This window comes from Phytophthora infestans, genomic scaffold, assembly GCF_000142945.1.
Source record: "Phytophthora infestans T30-4 supercont1.1 genomic scaffold, whole genome shotgun sequence".
Lineage (NCBI taxonomy): Eukaryota > Oomycota > Peronosporomycetes > Peronosporales > Peronosporaceae > Phytophthora > Phytophthora infestans.
Genome location: NW_003303758.1, coordinates 5,003,884 through 5,018,672, shown reverse-complemented (window position 1 = coordinate 5,018,672; position 14,789 = coordinate 5,003,884). Strand labels below are relative to the sequence as shown.

The following is a 14,789-nucleotide window of genomic DNA, read 5'->3' as shown; positions in this document are numbered from 1 at the left end:
TGCTGAGCTGTTTGTGATGTACGAAGGTATTTCACTGTCTTCGCATGAATTTATCTTACTGCATAGCTGACGTACTATCTGACTTATGGCATAGCTACTGACTGACAAAGTGGCGTAAATCCTTTCCGAGTGACATTATACTGAGTCTGATATATACGACATACATACGAAGATATATGGCTGTAGGCAGAGTATCAGATCGTAGTGATGCTTAGACTTGATTTGAATAATAGTTCGTGTACATTCGATGGAGTACTTTCGCTGCCTACTTATCCGCTCGGCGTGCTATTTGATGTGTCCGTGCATATAGCGCGAGGTCGTTAATGAGTGTATTTGCCACGCGCTCAAGATACTTAACCTATGCATGGGGTCACTGTTTCTTTATCGGTACTTTTGCATCGTGGTGCTAGCTTTCTGCGCCTACGCTTCTGATGGATCACCCAAGCGCGCCACTAACTGGACGTAGGTCATAACCGCGGTGATACAGGCAAGCTGACCGCGCGTATGTAGGTAGTAGTCAGCGCGAAATATGCGCGCGGCGGGTACATCTTATAATCATTCGCGACTCAACCGGACTCTCGTCTCGACCATTATACACAGGAAACTAAAATACAGTACTGCGTACAGGCACATCGACTTGCGACGACACCTGTATGGTCAACACTACCATAGACGTGCTTGTGTCCATGTAGACAGCAGCATATTCATCGCGCATAGTGCTCACTCAATACTGAAGCTTACATTCGTGAGCGCACATTAGTGAAATATAAACTGTTAGGGTTGGTGGTACAGATAGCATGGTTTTGCGTGTGCCCACGTGAGCGAGTGTACGTGCCATCTACGGTGACGCGTATGCGGATAGGAACCACCAACTTGCAGCGGTGCACAGTTGATTCCATGTCTTATTATATTTTGAAGCGCGCTACGCTCTATAGGCGCGTCAACACGCTTGGTAGCGCCACAGTCAGCTTACAGTATGTGCGACCCCAAGCCTTGCACCGTCAGCCAGTATACAAACCTATGCGGGGTAAGGGGCTAAAAGGGTATACTTACCAATTACTTGCTCTTCTGCTGCTTCTTTTAATCAATGTACCTGACGTTTCGGGCGGTCAGCTTGCGAGGGGCGGCTGTGCCTCTTTTTCTTCTTGGGGTACCAGTCAGGACCCATTGCCTTCTTGACGTTCGCCAGGCTTTCCTGGCGGCGCACTTCGGCCGAATCAGGTGGGGGGGGGGGTCCTCCCAAAACTCAGCCGCTTTTGGGCCGTTCTCGCAGGCAATACAGCGCCGCACGATGTCCCGCCCGCTGATTGTACGGAACGCGTAGCCGTACTGCAGCTTCCCGCAGCAGACGCAGCGCGGCCGGGCATCCGTCGTAGACCGTTGCGGGTTCAGCAGAAGCGGGTCAATCTTCGCCTCACATTGCTTGCACGTAGGGCCCACCATTTTGCAAGCTGTGCGTATGTTAGCAAAATATATTGTTTTAACAAATTACTTTCGTCCAAATATTAGCCAATAGCACGGTAATAAAAGGCTGATATTTATTATTAAGCTAAATAGTAAAATGTTTTATATTATTAATATTGGGCTTATCTTTAATATATTAATATCAGATTTCCAAACAAAAACATACTTTACATGCAATATAAATTGACTAAAAGACTATTATTGTGCGCGCATGCATTCGTCGGTTGCGGTGCACGGGAGCAGATACCGCAATGACCGTACAGCCGCGCGCCTTCATTGCACGGTGGTAGTGTTGAGTGCCAGGTGAAGTAAAAAAGATATATATTCGCAAAGTCCCTACAAAAAGTTCTGGTCGTGAAGCCTACTTTAATATTAAAAAATACTATCGTCTCTACTTTAGAAAGTCTGTGGAAAATAGCATCGCCGAGCTCTTACAAATGCGGCCTGTGAAGCTTATATTAGTAATATTACTATTAATATCGTCTTTACTTCGAAAAGTGTGTGGAAAATAACATCTTAGAGCTCTTACCAAATACTGGTCTGTGAAGTCTACATAATAATGATAAATATCTCTATTTGAGAAGTGTGCAGAGCTCTTAGAAAATAAAGTAGTTAGTGTGCCCGATTTGCAGTACATACGACAGGTTTTGCGCAATAATCAAGTATCTGCGCAGCTCGCCTGGCCGTTTGCATCCAATCGATGCGTTTCGTGCTCGGCAGAAATGTTTACCTTACGTCCAATCGCGAGGGCGAGAGACGGTCTGATCGTGCGACAGATCCAGTCAGTGTCGCAGGTCGGCAGGTATTGCCCAATCAGGGCGCGAGTTAATTGCGTCACGCTTTTGGATATATTTGTAATTTTGGCATAGTTAGGTCGAGTCAGAAAGATAGGCGCGGTCGGTAGGATAGGAGGAAACTGTATTAGACAGGCCAAGTGTAGCCATGCGAAAAGGCAGGAAAATACAGCAAGAAAGGAACCGGACGGACTTATTGACAGACGGACGGACAGACAGGTTACTCGGTAAGGAAGCGGGAAATGTACAGTACTTCACCCCGTTTCCGCGCCCTTGGACCTTCGATAAACTTCCGGATGTGATGCTCTTGAATCGAAAGGAACTATTGATTGCTAGCCAAAATCTGATTTATTTGCAAATCCTATATGGTCTACCCCTTATGTAATTTGCGACGCTCGGTCATTGGCGTCAAATCCAGCAGCCAATCAAATTAATTTAAATCTCGTGTCATCGCGCTTTATGTGCAATGTAATTTTGAGCATGTAATATAGTTTTTCTAAGCAGGTATCTTTTCTGCTGGCAGAAAGGCTGGACCACCTCAAGAATTTGACTGTCGCCAATCACATAAGGAATACGGTACTTCAAAGTACGTTCTATAAAACATGTAAAAGAGCGAATTTATCTTAAAGATAGGCCTGAGTTTACGTACACCGACCGGTAATCATGAAGAGAGATGTTCTCTCAGATTCTTTTCATTTCGGAGCTCAATGCGGTCGATATCGCCAGCATCATTCTTCAACTCGCAACACAGTTCACAACTGCCGTCCTCTGAAGTGAACCCGACTGAGTCATGCGCCTTAGTTACATCCTCGTAGTGGTGATTGCAGTCACTCTACAGGCCTGCGTCTGTGCTACCCCCGTCATAAAAGAAGCGAACCAGGCCATGCTCGCTAATGGACCACTACCTAGCATCGTCAATACGGAGGGTGGGCGACTTTTGCGTGGCGTCAAGAAGCGTACAGCGGAGAGAGAAGTGCAGGAAGAGAGGATGTCTGGCGCGAAACTCAGCGAAAAGGGGAAACAATTCTTAAAATGGTTTTTTCGTGGCAGCGATACACGCGTTAAAGGCAGAAGCTGGAGATAAGCGTTGGGACAAGGCGAGAAACAGTAAGGTTGATCTGGCTGTTCTCATTTCGGCTGCACCTTGCAACTTTTGTTCTGACCTCATAAAAATGAAGCCATCTTTGTCCATTCCCCGGTCACATCATCACCTTACCGAAAAACAATTCTATTACTATGAAAAAGCTATTGCTGGTCATGCTCCACTTTGCACAGACAGGTATGCTCTCATGTTGTCGACACTCGTGAAAACCGGCACAGGATGAAGGTATTAAAAACGGAAACGCGACTAAATTTTTTGGCCGTTTACAGCGGGAAATTACACACTACTGAGTCTGTACTTTGGTCAGAAAAGATTTTTTTCTATAGAACCTTCGCATTTTTTTTATTCGGGGAACGCAACAAACAAATACTACGTAGTACATCAGCAACGTGTATTAATAGGCGTTCCTTTATACTGTCTTATTTTACTGCTTGAAAAATGCGAAAACACGTAATGGGTGTCTTGACCTCTCTAATTGTTAGCGCTTTATTATGGTGAGTGATAGTACGACGTCGGATCACGATGAGTGATCAGGTGGTATAGTTATTGACCCATTACTTACCGCCGGTGAGTCATCGGTGCTGAACTGTGAAGAGGCGTCCGTCTTCACTGAAGACGGACGCCTTTGGCAGTGTCGATGAATGCAACTTCTGCTTTTCTGGAATTAAGAGCCACGCTGTATAGAAGGTCGAAGTTTTTGATTGTTATCCTTTTCTTGTCTAAATAATTTATCGTTTTCTAACAGCAACAAAGAAAATGGTACTTCGAAGTACTTATTAACAAGTACACTCACATGATGGAAGTATGTGAATGTGAACATTTTGCGCTTTTACCAGTTAATAAAAAGCACGAAAAGTAGAGGCGTAAGACACTCGATTCGAGTGGCGAGTAAAGCTCGCTGCAATGCTGCCGTTGTACTTATTTGCCGAGGCGAATGAGAGTCAGGTAGCTGGTCCCCACGAGATTTGCCGGACACTTGACGCTCAGCTGGTCGCTCTTAGCCAAACGAGTTGTGCACGTGAGGGATGTCGAACCAGGGTGGCCTTGAGCGTATCCGCAGTACGCACTCTGGATGCAGTCCGAGCCTTTCATCATCTGAATGGACATGTTGTGTCCTCCTGTCTGATGGTTAACAACCACTGCCACTTGATAGGTACCAGGAGATTCGACCGGAACGACACCATCTAGGCCAGTCATGACAGCACTGACGCCGAAGACAAACGTCGAGTTTATCCAGCAAACCAAATCGCCCCCTCCAGCTGTTTTGGTAGTTGCTTGCAGTAGCACGACAACCGAGTTCTCTCGAGCGAGATGAACAGCTTTGACCTCTTCTTTCAGCTGCAAGATCACTGCGTCACGCCCAGCGCAATCTTTCAGCAGTTTTTTCATCCCTTCCTCGAGTTTTTGAATGGTAGAGGTCTGACGAGATAAAGCTAGGGTTTCAACCTCATCTTGCAGGTCGTGAAGTTTCGACTCGAGGACATCGATTCGCTCCACTGAAATTTCCTCGAGGTCAAACGAATAGGTCACCACTCGTGTTTTCAACAGCACTTGAATGTTGACAGCTAGCTGGAGCTGTAAGATGCCATCTTTGCGTCGTTGTAATGAGCTTGGGATGTTGGTCAAGTCATCATCGGCAGCGTCCAGAAGATCTCGAAAGCACTATGTCACCAACAATATAATTAGCGTTCACTCTTTCCACAATTCCATTAGGTCCCAAACACATTCCTCGACGTAGTCGGACGCAGTGGCATCTGGGATAACATTGCTAGAGTCGACGTAGTCCTGAATATCGAGGTCGGTCGTGCACCTGAGAATGTAACAGTGAAACCTATTAGAAAGTCAACGCGATAAAATGGTAAAAAACAATAGGTACCATTGTTTTTTGCTATCGCAGTCTTCGAGCCAGATGCGAAGCTTTCCATTCTTCATTGATAACGTGTACCGATACGTCGGTGATGGAGATGGCGCGAAAACGGTGGTGCCTTCAAACTCGAGGAGCTCTTGTGATCGCATCTTACACGATGATGGCGACGGGATGGTGAGAGGGATAGCAGTGGGAATCGTTCCCGGTAGCACTTCAGCACTAGGGGTGACCGCCGCGACATCTGCAGAAGCATCGCTGCTAGCTGTGGAAGACATCTTCGTTCAATTTGTGAATTGGGAGGAAGATGAAGATTGGAGAGTGACGTTTAGAAGGGGCACAATCAAGATGGAAAGCGAGAGTCAACCGGCCACTGAACCGTTGCGCCTTTGGTTTTCTTCTCGATCTCGTTCTGAGCTTCTATTTTTCTAGGCGCTCCAGATTTTAGAAAAAAAATCGTTTCCAACGCCGCTTAACCATTCGAACTACATTCGTGCAACAACATTTTTTTTACCGGAACTGTCATTAGCTCAACAGCAGGCGACTCTGACGGCGACGTGGTGATGAACGTCTCCATGCCTACAGTGCCCTCTTCCTCTACCGCATCGTCTCAGTCTCTTCCCTCACGTCTTCTCTCTGTCGTGGCCGCCGGAGAGCTCTCAATTCTTCCTGATGACGCCGCTACTAGAGACTCAGACGAGGCGCTAGATGGGCTGCTAACCCCTTTCTTGCCGCTCATGACGCGCCTCCAGAGTTCACGCCGCGCCTGTTCTACCTCCAACTTGCTTCCTAATTCGACGTCTCTAGACGCTACGCTTCTTCGCGTAGAGAAGTCTTCGAAATGGCGACAATACGCCCAAGTATTCGCTGATCTGACGCCGTCCCAGCTTCAATCAGCTGTAATTCCTGACCCCGTTGCCGCATTCCGCCGCTTCGAGCGCGGTTCAGAAGCTGAGAGAGTGAAGATTGTATTATGTGAATGGCTCCTCGCCGCCCCTGGAAGTTTGGAGTCCAGCGAGCTCTTTTTAAACGAGATCTACCAGGAAGAAGTCGCCGCCATTCTCGTGTTGACTCTAGCCAGTCTAAAGCTCCAGACGCAGCCCATAACAGCTCACAACCGTCTAGGCATGGAGACGGTGACTCGCAAGGCTCTAGCAGTACCAACAGGCCCCATACTACTCACCAGACTGGCCGTCAACGACCCCTCTTGTGTTGAGCAGCTCATGGATGCCATCGTGGCGACGGTAGTGGAGGCCACTACGACGGATCAGACCATGGCGCAGCAGGAGCAAGACGCGCTGACCTCCTCCACGTCTGTAGTGGAGAACGCTCGTCGGGCTTGTGTGCACTTGGCCAAGTTGTCGCATCTATATGCTGTGAGACTGAAGGAGAAGCTCAGTCAACAGACTGCATCGCTACACTGTGTAGCCATGGCATTGGAACTGGTAACAACGTGTTTAAAAGAAGACGTGAGTGTGTTCATGTTCCAGTGGCTCAAGAGAGACGGAGCTCCTGGGTCAGCGCTACGGACATATTTGCAGCTTCCAAGCCGCGAGATTGCGTCCGGAACAAGTGATTTCCAACAAGAAACGGTCAAATACCTGACGATACTTCGTCACATTCTGTTGGATACACTGGACAGCGCGACTAAGGTGTCGCCGTACGAACTCACTGCAGTTCTCGGTGTTTGTGTTGGTCTTCAGGTGCTCGACAGCTTCCAACTGACTGCGTCAGAGCGAATTCGACTGTTACAGAGTCTCGACAAGATTGCGTCGTCGTCGTCATCGTCTCGTTCAGTTAGTCTGGCGTTTATTATGGTAGTATTGCTGTGGTATCCGCTGGCACCGGCACTGAGCAAGGCACCTGGCCAGCGTGACGAGCATACCAAGACTGCAGTGACTTTATCTCAACAAGTACTGGTGTCGCTGTTCCAAGCACGTGAAGCGGGTGCTGGATCGCTGTTCGTGGTGTCTGCAGTGTTGTTCTACACGAAAGCTCCAGCGCTGGTTCCGTTTTTGGCGTCGGTGATTGGATTCAATGAAGACATAAACTCTACTGGAAGTGGCATTCAACAAGCGTTGCGTGCCGAGTATCTTCACATCTTCGGAGACGTCATCCTCAAGCCGATACTGACGGAGAACCGGCTGGCTCGTGAGGTGCTGACATTTCCACCAGTTGCACGTGTCTCGGCGATGGATGCATTGGCGTCAGGTCACGGACAACACGAGTTTACGCTACGTGGACTTCACGGCCTGTTGTGTGAGAAATCTTTCTTGCGACATCATCACGGTCATCGACTTGAGAGCTGGTTGGCTACGCAGATTGGAGAGCAGGTCGCTTTACCTGTTCATCCTTTACTGGTCAGTGTGTTGCTCGAGTGGATTGAAAACTACGTGATGGCCTTCGAGTACCCCATCGCCCAAGCTCCTCGTCGACTTCAATTGTCGATTGTTCCTCTACGAAGCTCCACGTTGTCAAAATGGCTCGCAGCGCCGTGTTTGGAACACGCGTATGGCCCCAGTAAAGGACAGGACCTTGAGTTAGAGTGGGCACGCGGTGTGTTGGGACTTACGTATGCTCTGCAGTTTAATCAGCGACTGCGTCATGCCACCATGGTCGCTGGAAGTAAGCTCAGCAGTCTGGTTTCAACTTCTTCCGGCGCATCAGTCGCGACTGCGTTAGGACCTGGTGCAGACATCTGTCTGAGCTACGATCTCAGCGCTTTTCCTCTTCGCAATATCGTCGCAATGGCTGTAGCGCACGGCGACCAAGGTGGCGTCTTTGAATATGTGGCTCCGACATTACTGAAGCTCATGATCGAAGAACACCCGCAGCTTTTCGATGCTGCTACTGCCTCTGCATCGCCAGGATCGGTATTGCAGTTACTGCCTCTTGCCTCCAGTCCGCGGGATGTCGCGGCGCGCGACTTGGCGAGCAGCTGGTTCCGCCGCCGTCGTAACAGCGGCGACCTGCCGAATGTCCGAGTGATGCAGTCTCCTCCGTCCTGGTTAGCAGCTCAAACGCTGTTGTTAGAGCTCGAATCAGCGCCGATCGACGTCGTGATGCGAGAGTTGCCCGTTCTAGTGGACGGGTTCCTTCCGTATGCAGTGGTGTCATCTCACGCTTCGTCCACATCATGTCGACAAGTGGCTGCGTTCTGCTCACAACTTGCAGCGCTGTACGAGACGCGTGCTCGTCGTGAACAGGGGCCTAGTACCTCACTATTGATGAAACTAGTGCATGCTCTGTGCTTCCCGGATGAAAAATGGCGTCAGCAGCAGACTCAGACGCATCAAACAGGCGCATTCCAACTGCTGACGTACATGCAGTTGTTAGAGGAGCCGTTCCGGATGGTGGATGACGCCCATGATGGAGTATACTGTCAACCGGCATTGCTGCGTGTGTTGCTGGGACTCGTCCGAGATGTTCGAGCAGCAGCAAACGTTCACGTGTCCAAGTGTGATCCCAGCTCGGTATCGGTGGAAGGTACGAGTGCATCTGCGTCTACAGCCAGTGTACAGCAGCACCAGCTTCTGCAAGATTGCTTGCTGATACACGGACTTCTCAAGAGAATGCATACTTTGAGTTCAGAACCAAGTGACAACGAGGTGGCTGAAGAGAGTCGTGCACTGCTGTGTGGCCTTGTGAACGAGTTGCTGGCTGCAGATGTTGAGGAATCGGCTTCATCTCCACGTCTGCTACTGGCAATCCACACACAGGGCTATGACACCTCACTGGTTCCTACGCTTGTCGCTAACGTGCCGTCTATGAAGCTGTTGTGGGACCACTGGATGGCAGCAACGTCGTCTTCCAGTTCAGGTTCAACATCTCGTTCAGCTACACCAGGCACGAAGCCATTGATGGAGTTCGTCGCTGAAGGAGCTGAGAAGGACCTACCCAAGTGGCGTTTCCGACTACGCGTGGTGCTGTCATTGTGTGCAGCCTATCTCTCTGGCAGTCGACAGAGCGCAGCAATGCAGCAAGCACTTCGTGTGGTATGGAACAAAATCCGCAATGGAGTTGGCACCACGTGCGAAAACAGTGCCAGATACGTCACTCTCTTGAGCGAGATCTTGCCTTGGATTGTGGACGCATGCTCCGAGAACGCAGACCTCAGCGCTGAGCTGGTACATTTCTTACTCAAGTTGCAGAGACAGCAGCAAAGTGGACCCAGTAGCAAGGGAAGAGACGGTCGAAGAGCAGTCGACACAGCGGGAAAACCTCAAGAGCAACGACAACTGTTGGAGCAAGTGCTACGTGATACTTATGCCTCGTTACTTCAGCAGATCTAAGAGGATGGACGCTGATGCAGTAGGTGGATCATATTTCGGGACGGTGATGCTAATTCTGATGTGTCGAGGAAACGCCCACTGGGCAAATCAACGCAAGCCTGTTGAGAAGAATTCATGAATGGTAGGACGGTGGTGTTTCGCTCCGACAAGGCGTCAGCTACATCTGGCGCTACTCCTACAGGCTCACGGACGTACATCGCATCGCCGCCCAGAGTCCTAAGTCCAAGATCAACTGAGATTGTTGAGAAAGATTCAGAAGTGAGCAGCGGCAACGGACTCGTCTATTCGCTTAAGGCTTGTGCTTGAAAGTCTTAATTGTCACCATTCGTGTTGGATTAAACGTGGTTATGTGTCATTATAGACATTCGGACGGAAGAAAGTTGTTCCTGATCGACTTCATCCTCTTGGAAGCGAATCTCCACGTCATCACCGTCATCCGCACATACATCGTCACTTATCTGTTGCCCCAACATCCGGTACCAGTCCTTACTTACCGCGTGTATCAAATAGAGCTACCCCGGAAGATTCAGACGAGGAAGTGCTCCAATTGAGACGCCTAAATGGCCACTTATCATCGAGTGCGACCGTGATAGACTGGATTCGCTCGTACCAGCTCGAGCGTGGGAATTTCGCGTCATTTGCTGTGTTCACAGAGGTCAAGCTGGACGAAGTGCAGGAAACTTACGTCGAGCAGGTTGGGAGACCAAACGCAGTGGAAGCAGCTGCTTGTTGTGCAACATTAGTCAAGATGCCAGGGATTGTAGGATGCTACAATACGTTGCTGGAGAAACTGTCGACAGGGATCCAAGCGGCGATCTATCTCCCTGAAGCTTCGCTGTCATCGGATGTCTCGTCACCGGATGCGATGACTGCGCTCGTACAGAGTTTCTACTCTCGGACTCCGTACTTTGAACGCGTTCGTGAGTTGGAGAAGTCGCTACTCGCTAGTAGAAGTATCATGGATCCGAACGTGCTGAAGGCAGTGACTATAGATGATGTCGCTCGGATCTTCCAGTACGCTCCCTTTGCTCACGTCCAAGCTGGTCTAGCGAAGGTATACGCCACCAACTCGGCCATGCTAGACCAGCTTATCACAGCTCTCCAGTATCAACAAGGACTGCTTGTATTAAGGCGACGAGACGGTAAAGATGTGGATGATCCAGACTACCCTGTACACGTACCGCTTGTCACGAGTGCCCAGATCTGCCGTGCTATAACTCACAACGCCGCGTCTTTCAGCTCCAGTGGTCGAGATATGATCCTCTGTGCCATCGTGGACTTAATCGAGCCGAATTCATTCCGTGACGTGTATCAGCACTTTGATACGCACGGGCAAATGTGTTTCCTGCACCATTTGAGTGTCGTGGAAGGGATGGACAAGTTGGAGTTAGTTGTCGACGCTCTACCGAATGCCGGTGAGTCGCTCTTTCGCTTTTATCTCGCCACATGCTCGGGTCAAATGGGGGATATACTCGATGGCGAGGGAACGACAAGTGGACTTAGCTCCAAAGACGTCTTCTTCTCTAAGTTGTTGAGCTCAGATACGGAGTTTTTCTTTATCAGTGACCTAGCAGCGTACTTAACCGAAGCGCAATGGCATTTGCTGTCGAAGGAGTTTGAGAATGGACACAAGACTCAGACGCAAGGACAGGTTAGTATCAAGACAGAGGAGAGTGTTACGACTGAAGATACAAACGATAGTCACTTGATGCTGTCGGCTTCTGCTTGCAGTGACCGTTTCCAGATGATTATGATGAAATACCTGCGTCACCAGAACTTGTCTAGTGCTCAAGTGCTGCAACTAGTGGCGAATACGTTCCTCTCGATGCTGGAGAAGAAGGAGTTCAGTCAACTATTCGACAAGTGCTGGGCTCAGTTCCCTCTCGACAGTCAGTGGTCCAAAGCTTTAGCGGTGGTACAGGATCTTGGAAGTGAGAGTTCGTCAACGCTTGACGTAAATCCGGATCATATTGCAGCTATCCGGTTGAAAATGTTGAAGAAAATCTTCATGATGTTGACACGAGAGGAGAGAGCTACGTGGATGGACAGGATAAACATTAAGTACCCGACTGAGAGCTACAAGAGGAAGATCCAAGACCTGAAAGATGCAACAACTACCGCACTGAATACACCACCCGATCTAAGTGATCCCTCGACGCACCTCGCTCGCATGAAAGCAGACTTGAAGATACGCTGGCTGGAAGCTATCTTGGAATCCATGCTGAACGATAACGAGAGCTCGGAGTGGCTAGCTGCACTCAAGCTGGCCTTGCTGCCATTCGCTGACGGGAAGATGCCGCCACCACCAACGCCGCCGCAAGAAGTTAAACCAACGCTTGCATCGGTCGGAGAGCTGCTGGATCAGCTCAGTGCTGCTGACAGAGCCGCGCTCTTGGCAAAGCTGATGCCGCCACCAATCGACAAGGCTCCAGAAAACAAGGTGATGGTTGATCGTGCTGACTCACCAGTCAAAGAACTAGAACAACCCAGTGTTCATGTGGAGACGAGTACTCTCCAAACAACCGAAGTGGCGGCGAGTCCTGAACTCAAGAAAGCGTTGACGGAACTCCTTGATCGTCGGTCTGAATCGCAAGTGCTAGAGATCCTCCAACACGCGCTCGAAGACGACCATGGACACATTAACACTATCGTTGATACTGTCGAAACTACTCGAGACGTACAAGCAGACCAGACATTAACGCACAGTTTGTCTCGAAGACTCAAGCGCAGACTCACAGCTGTAGCTGCTGTCGCCGAGCCGATTGAATGGCACGAGTACGTCAAAGTCGGTTGTCTGGACGTTGGCTGCCAAACGTATTTCGAAATCGAACAGGAAGCTGCTGATACGTTGAGCCCACTTGGGCTCGAGCCCCCTCAAAGAATAATCTCCGATCGTGAAACCTCTCGAGCGTCGATACCACCGATCAAAACCACACCTGTAATCCCATTAACGTTGAATGCGCTGCTGGGTAAGAACGTTGGGAAGGGCAAGAAGGAGAGGTATCAGAAGATCAACAGCGTGGCGGTGCCTCGAGCCATTTCTGGCCTCATCACGTCGTGGCGCATGAACACGGATCAACTTGCTCAATTCGCCAAGAAATCGCTCGCGAATGTTTTAAAGATAATTGGAGACGCATACAGCGAGATGTTGACTGCGACGAAGCGCAAGGCGCAACAACAGCGATCGCTGTACACGACTCCACGTGGCAGTGGTCGAGTGTTGACTCTGTCGCAGATTGTGTATCAGTCTTTCCTTCACAGCTACGGGCTCCCGTCGATCGCAGACATGCATCTGCTGGCGTTCTCGTGTGCAGTTGAGGTGTATCGTACGCAACATCTACGCGTTGAATTCTTTGCCAGGTTCTGCTTTGAAGAAGGACCCAAGTCGGAGCTGACGAACTACTTGGAGTTCCTCGAATGCATCGTATCGGATGATCTAACCGGGACGACGATGATGAGTACGCATCGTCCAGTCACGCCCACTTCGTCCAGTGGTAACATTAGCAATACACGTCAGCCAACTGCATCGAAACGATCGCGGTTTGTTCCTCGACTCCCTGTCCCGGACAAGGAAAGCTGGGTGATCTCTCTGGACCGAGCGCAGGAGATCGCGCAGCTGTGCTTTCGAGATATGCGCAAGACGGCAGTGGCTGCCTTTTGCGAGAATCTGGGTACGATCGCAGCTCAAGGAAACTCGAGTGCCGTTCTCCCACCTCCAATCTCAGTTGGGGTGATACCCGAGACAACAAGCAGCGACCACGTTCTGAATGTTGATCACTTACTTCAACTGGTGGTAGCAGAGTGGAAACTGGAGCAGATTCGTCGTGAACGCCACTTATTCGATGCATTCCGCGCCGGAGATGTGAATGGCGACGGACAGTTAACGTCAGCGGAGTTCACTCAGATCGTGCTGTCCATTGACGCGTCTCGAGATATGGGCGACATTCTACTCATGTACAGTGATACACTGCGTCGTATCGAGTGCGATCAAATAAACCCCGAGATATTCTTACAAGTCGCGCGTGAACATGAACTAGATCGTGTGGTCTGGCAGGGAGATGGAGACTTGTTTGGTGTAGTAAACGAAGTGACCGATATGGAGGCGACGTGGGCTCATGTACGAGGGTTCTTTGTGGGTACTTTGGAAGCGTTGGCTCGAGACTTGCCGTCTACACACTTTCTCCGTGTGTGTGAAGGCGCTGGATGCGGCTGTCTAAAGTGTCTGCTGGATGGGTACGTTGGTTTCCAGAAGATGCGTCGTGAGTTCGCACTCACGCAACATCAGCAAAGACACTCTGGAACTCTAGGTCGCCGGAAGTCAAGCGTTGGCGTGTCGTCTCAGCTCGTATGGGCTCGCTTCTGGCATTTAATGCGCCAACTACACGATGCTGCAGCGGAGAGCGACGGGATTGTGACTCCATGGGAGGGCGTTTTATACTCCCGGGAGCAACCAGTGCTAGCACTTGCTCTAAGATCCAACAGTCGTCGACGAGACTCGTTGCCCAACTTTTTGTTTCCTGACACCGCACGAATAACCGCAAAGATGAGCCATGTCCACGACCCAGAAGTTTTTGACGCCCCGACAATTCACGCACAGTTCGCATATCTATTGAATAGTGTGTCAACAAAGGTCTCAGAATGTACGCCACGGTCGTTGTAAGTGCTTTCAGATTCCGAATATCGCTTTAGGTACCTCGTTCATTTCCTGAGGCAAGTTAGTTTTGTACTTTTCATAAATGCCATGTCATCTCCACTGGATGTCACTTAAGACACCAATAACTCAAACAAAATGTAATAGGAATGACTTAAAACTAAAATATACTTTTTAATTTTAACTTTTTATCATTTCGAAGCACATTCGTTAAAATCAGCATATCGGAAAGGCTTTAGTGGAACATCTGGGGCACTTCCGACCAAAGTCTTCAAAGTCATACGACGAATCGAATATCACGTGCAACAATACCACTCTTGTCTGTACTGTACGTTTAAACCACGCATTCGACGAGCACATGGATAAACAAGCAGACAAACCAAGATTCGAGAGCGCAGGGGTTTTGTGCGAGCTCGAAAAATGAGGTTTTATTGCTTGCGATATTAATACGAGAGCTGCGAGCACAACGCACGCGATCGAAGTTGTGCTCGCTCCACGTGTCTGACATTCATGCTGAGCTTGCGAAGGCAGCACGGTATTGGCAGATATCCACTACTCTACACTACGCATTTGTAAGTAGCAGCACCTTCCCAGGTTCAAAGCACCAAGAGCAGCTGACAAC

The 14,789-nt window shown here is 49.6% G+C and overlaps 4 protein-coding genes across 4 annotated transcripts; 3 read left to right on the top strand and 1 right to left on the bottom strand.

Annotated features, from left to right (window-relative positions):
• Window positions 1-3,048: 3,048 nt before the first annotated feature.
• PITG_00821 (secreted RxLR effector peptide protein, putative) lies at window positions 3,049-3,342 on the top strand (the record flags this gene model as incomplete). Its single annotated transcript, XM_002909332.1, has 1 exon — window positions 3,049-3,342. The coding sequence occupies one exon, from the start codon at window positions 3,049-3,051 to the stop codon at window positions 3,340-3,342; it is 294 nt and encodes a 97-aa protein (XP_002909378.1).
• Window positions 3,343-4,278: 936 nt separating this feature from the next.
• Window positions 4,279-5,502, bottom strand: PITG_00820 (uncharacterized protein; the record flags this gene model as incomplete). The annotated part of the gene is made up of 3 exons (XM_002909331.1): window positions 4,279-5,022; window positions 5,083-5,170; window positions 5,306-5,502. The coding sequence occupies 3 exons, from the start codon at window positions 5,500-5,502 to the stop codon at window positions 4,279-4,281; spliced, it is 1,029 nt and encodes a 342-aa protein (XP_002909377.1).
• Window positions 5,503-5,799: 297 nt separating this feature from the next.
• On the top strand, window positions 5,800-9,516 carry PITG_00819 (uncharacterized protein; the record flags this gene model as incomplete). The annotated part of the gene is made up of 1 exon (XM_002909330.1): window positions 5,800-9,516. The coding sequence occupies one exon, from the start codon at window positions 5,800-5,802 to the stop codon at window positions 9,514-9,516; it is 3,717 nt and encodes a 1,238-aa protein (XP_002909376.1).
• Window positions 9,517-9,630: 114 nt separating this feature from the next.
• Window positions 9,631-14,176, top strand: PITG_00818 (uncharacterized protein; the record flags this gene model as incomplete). Its single annotated transcript, XM_002909329.1, has 5 exons — window positions 9,631-9,668; window positions 9,738-9,795; window positions 9,878-11,130; window positions 11,248-12,013; window positions 12,209-14,176. The coding sequence occupies 5 exons, from the start codon at window positions 9,631-9,633 to the stop codon at window positions 14,174-14,176; spliced, it is 4,083 nt and encodes a 1,360-aa protein (XP_002909375.1).
• Between the last annotated feature and the right edge of the window lie 613 nt (window positions 14,177-14,789).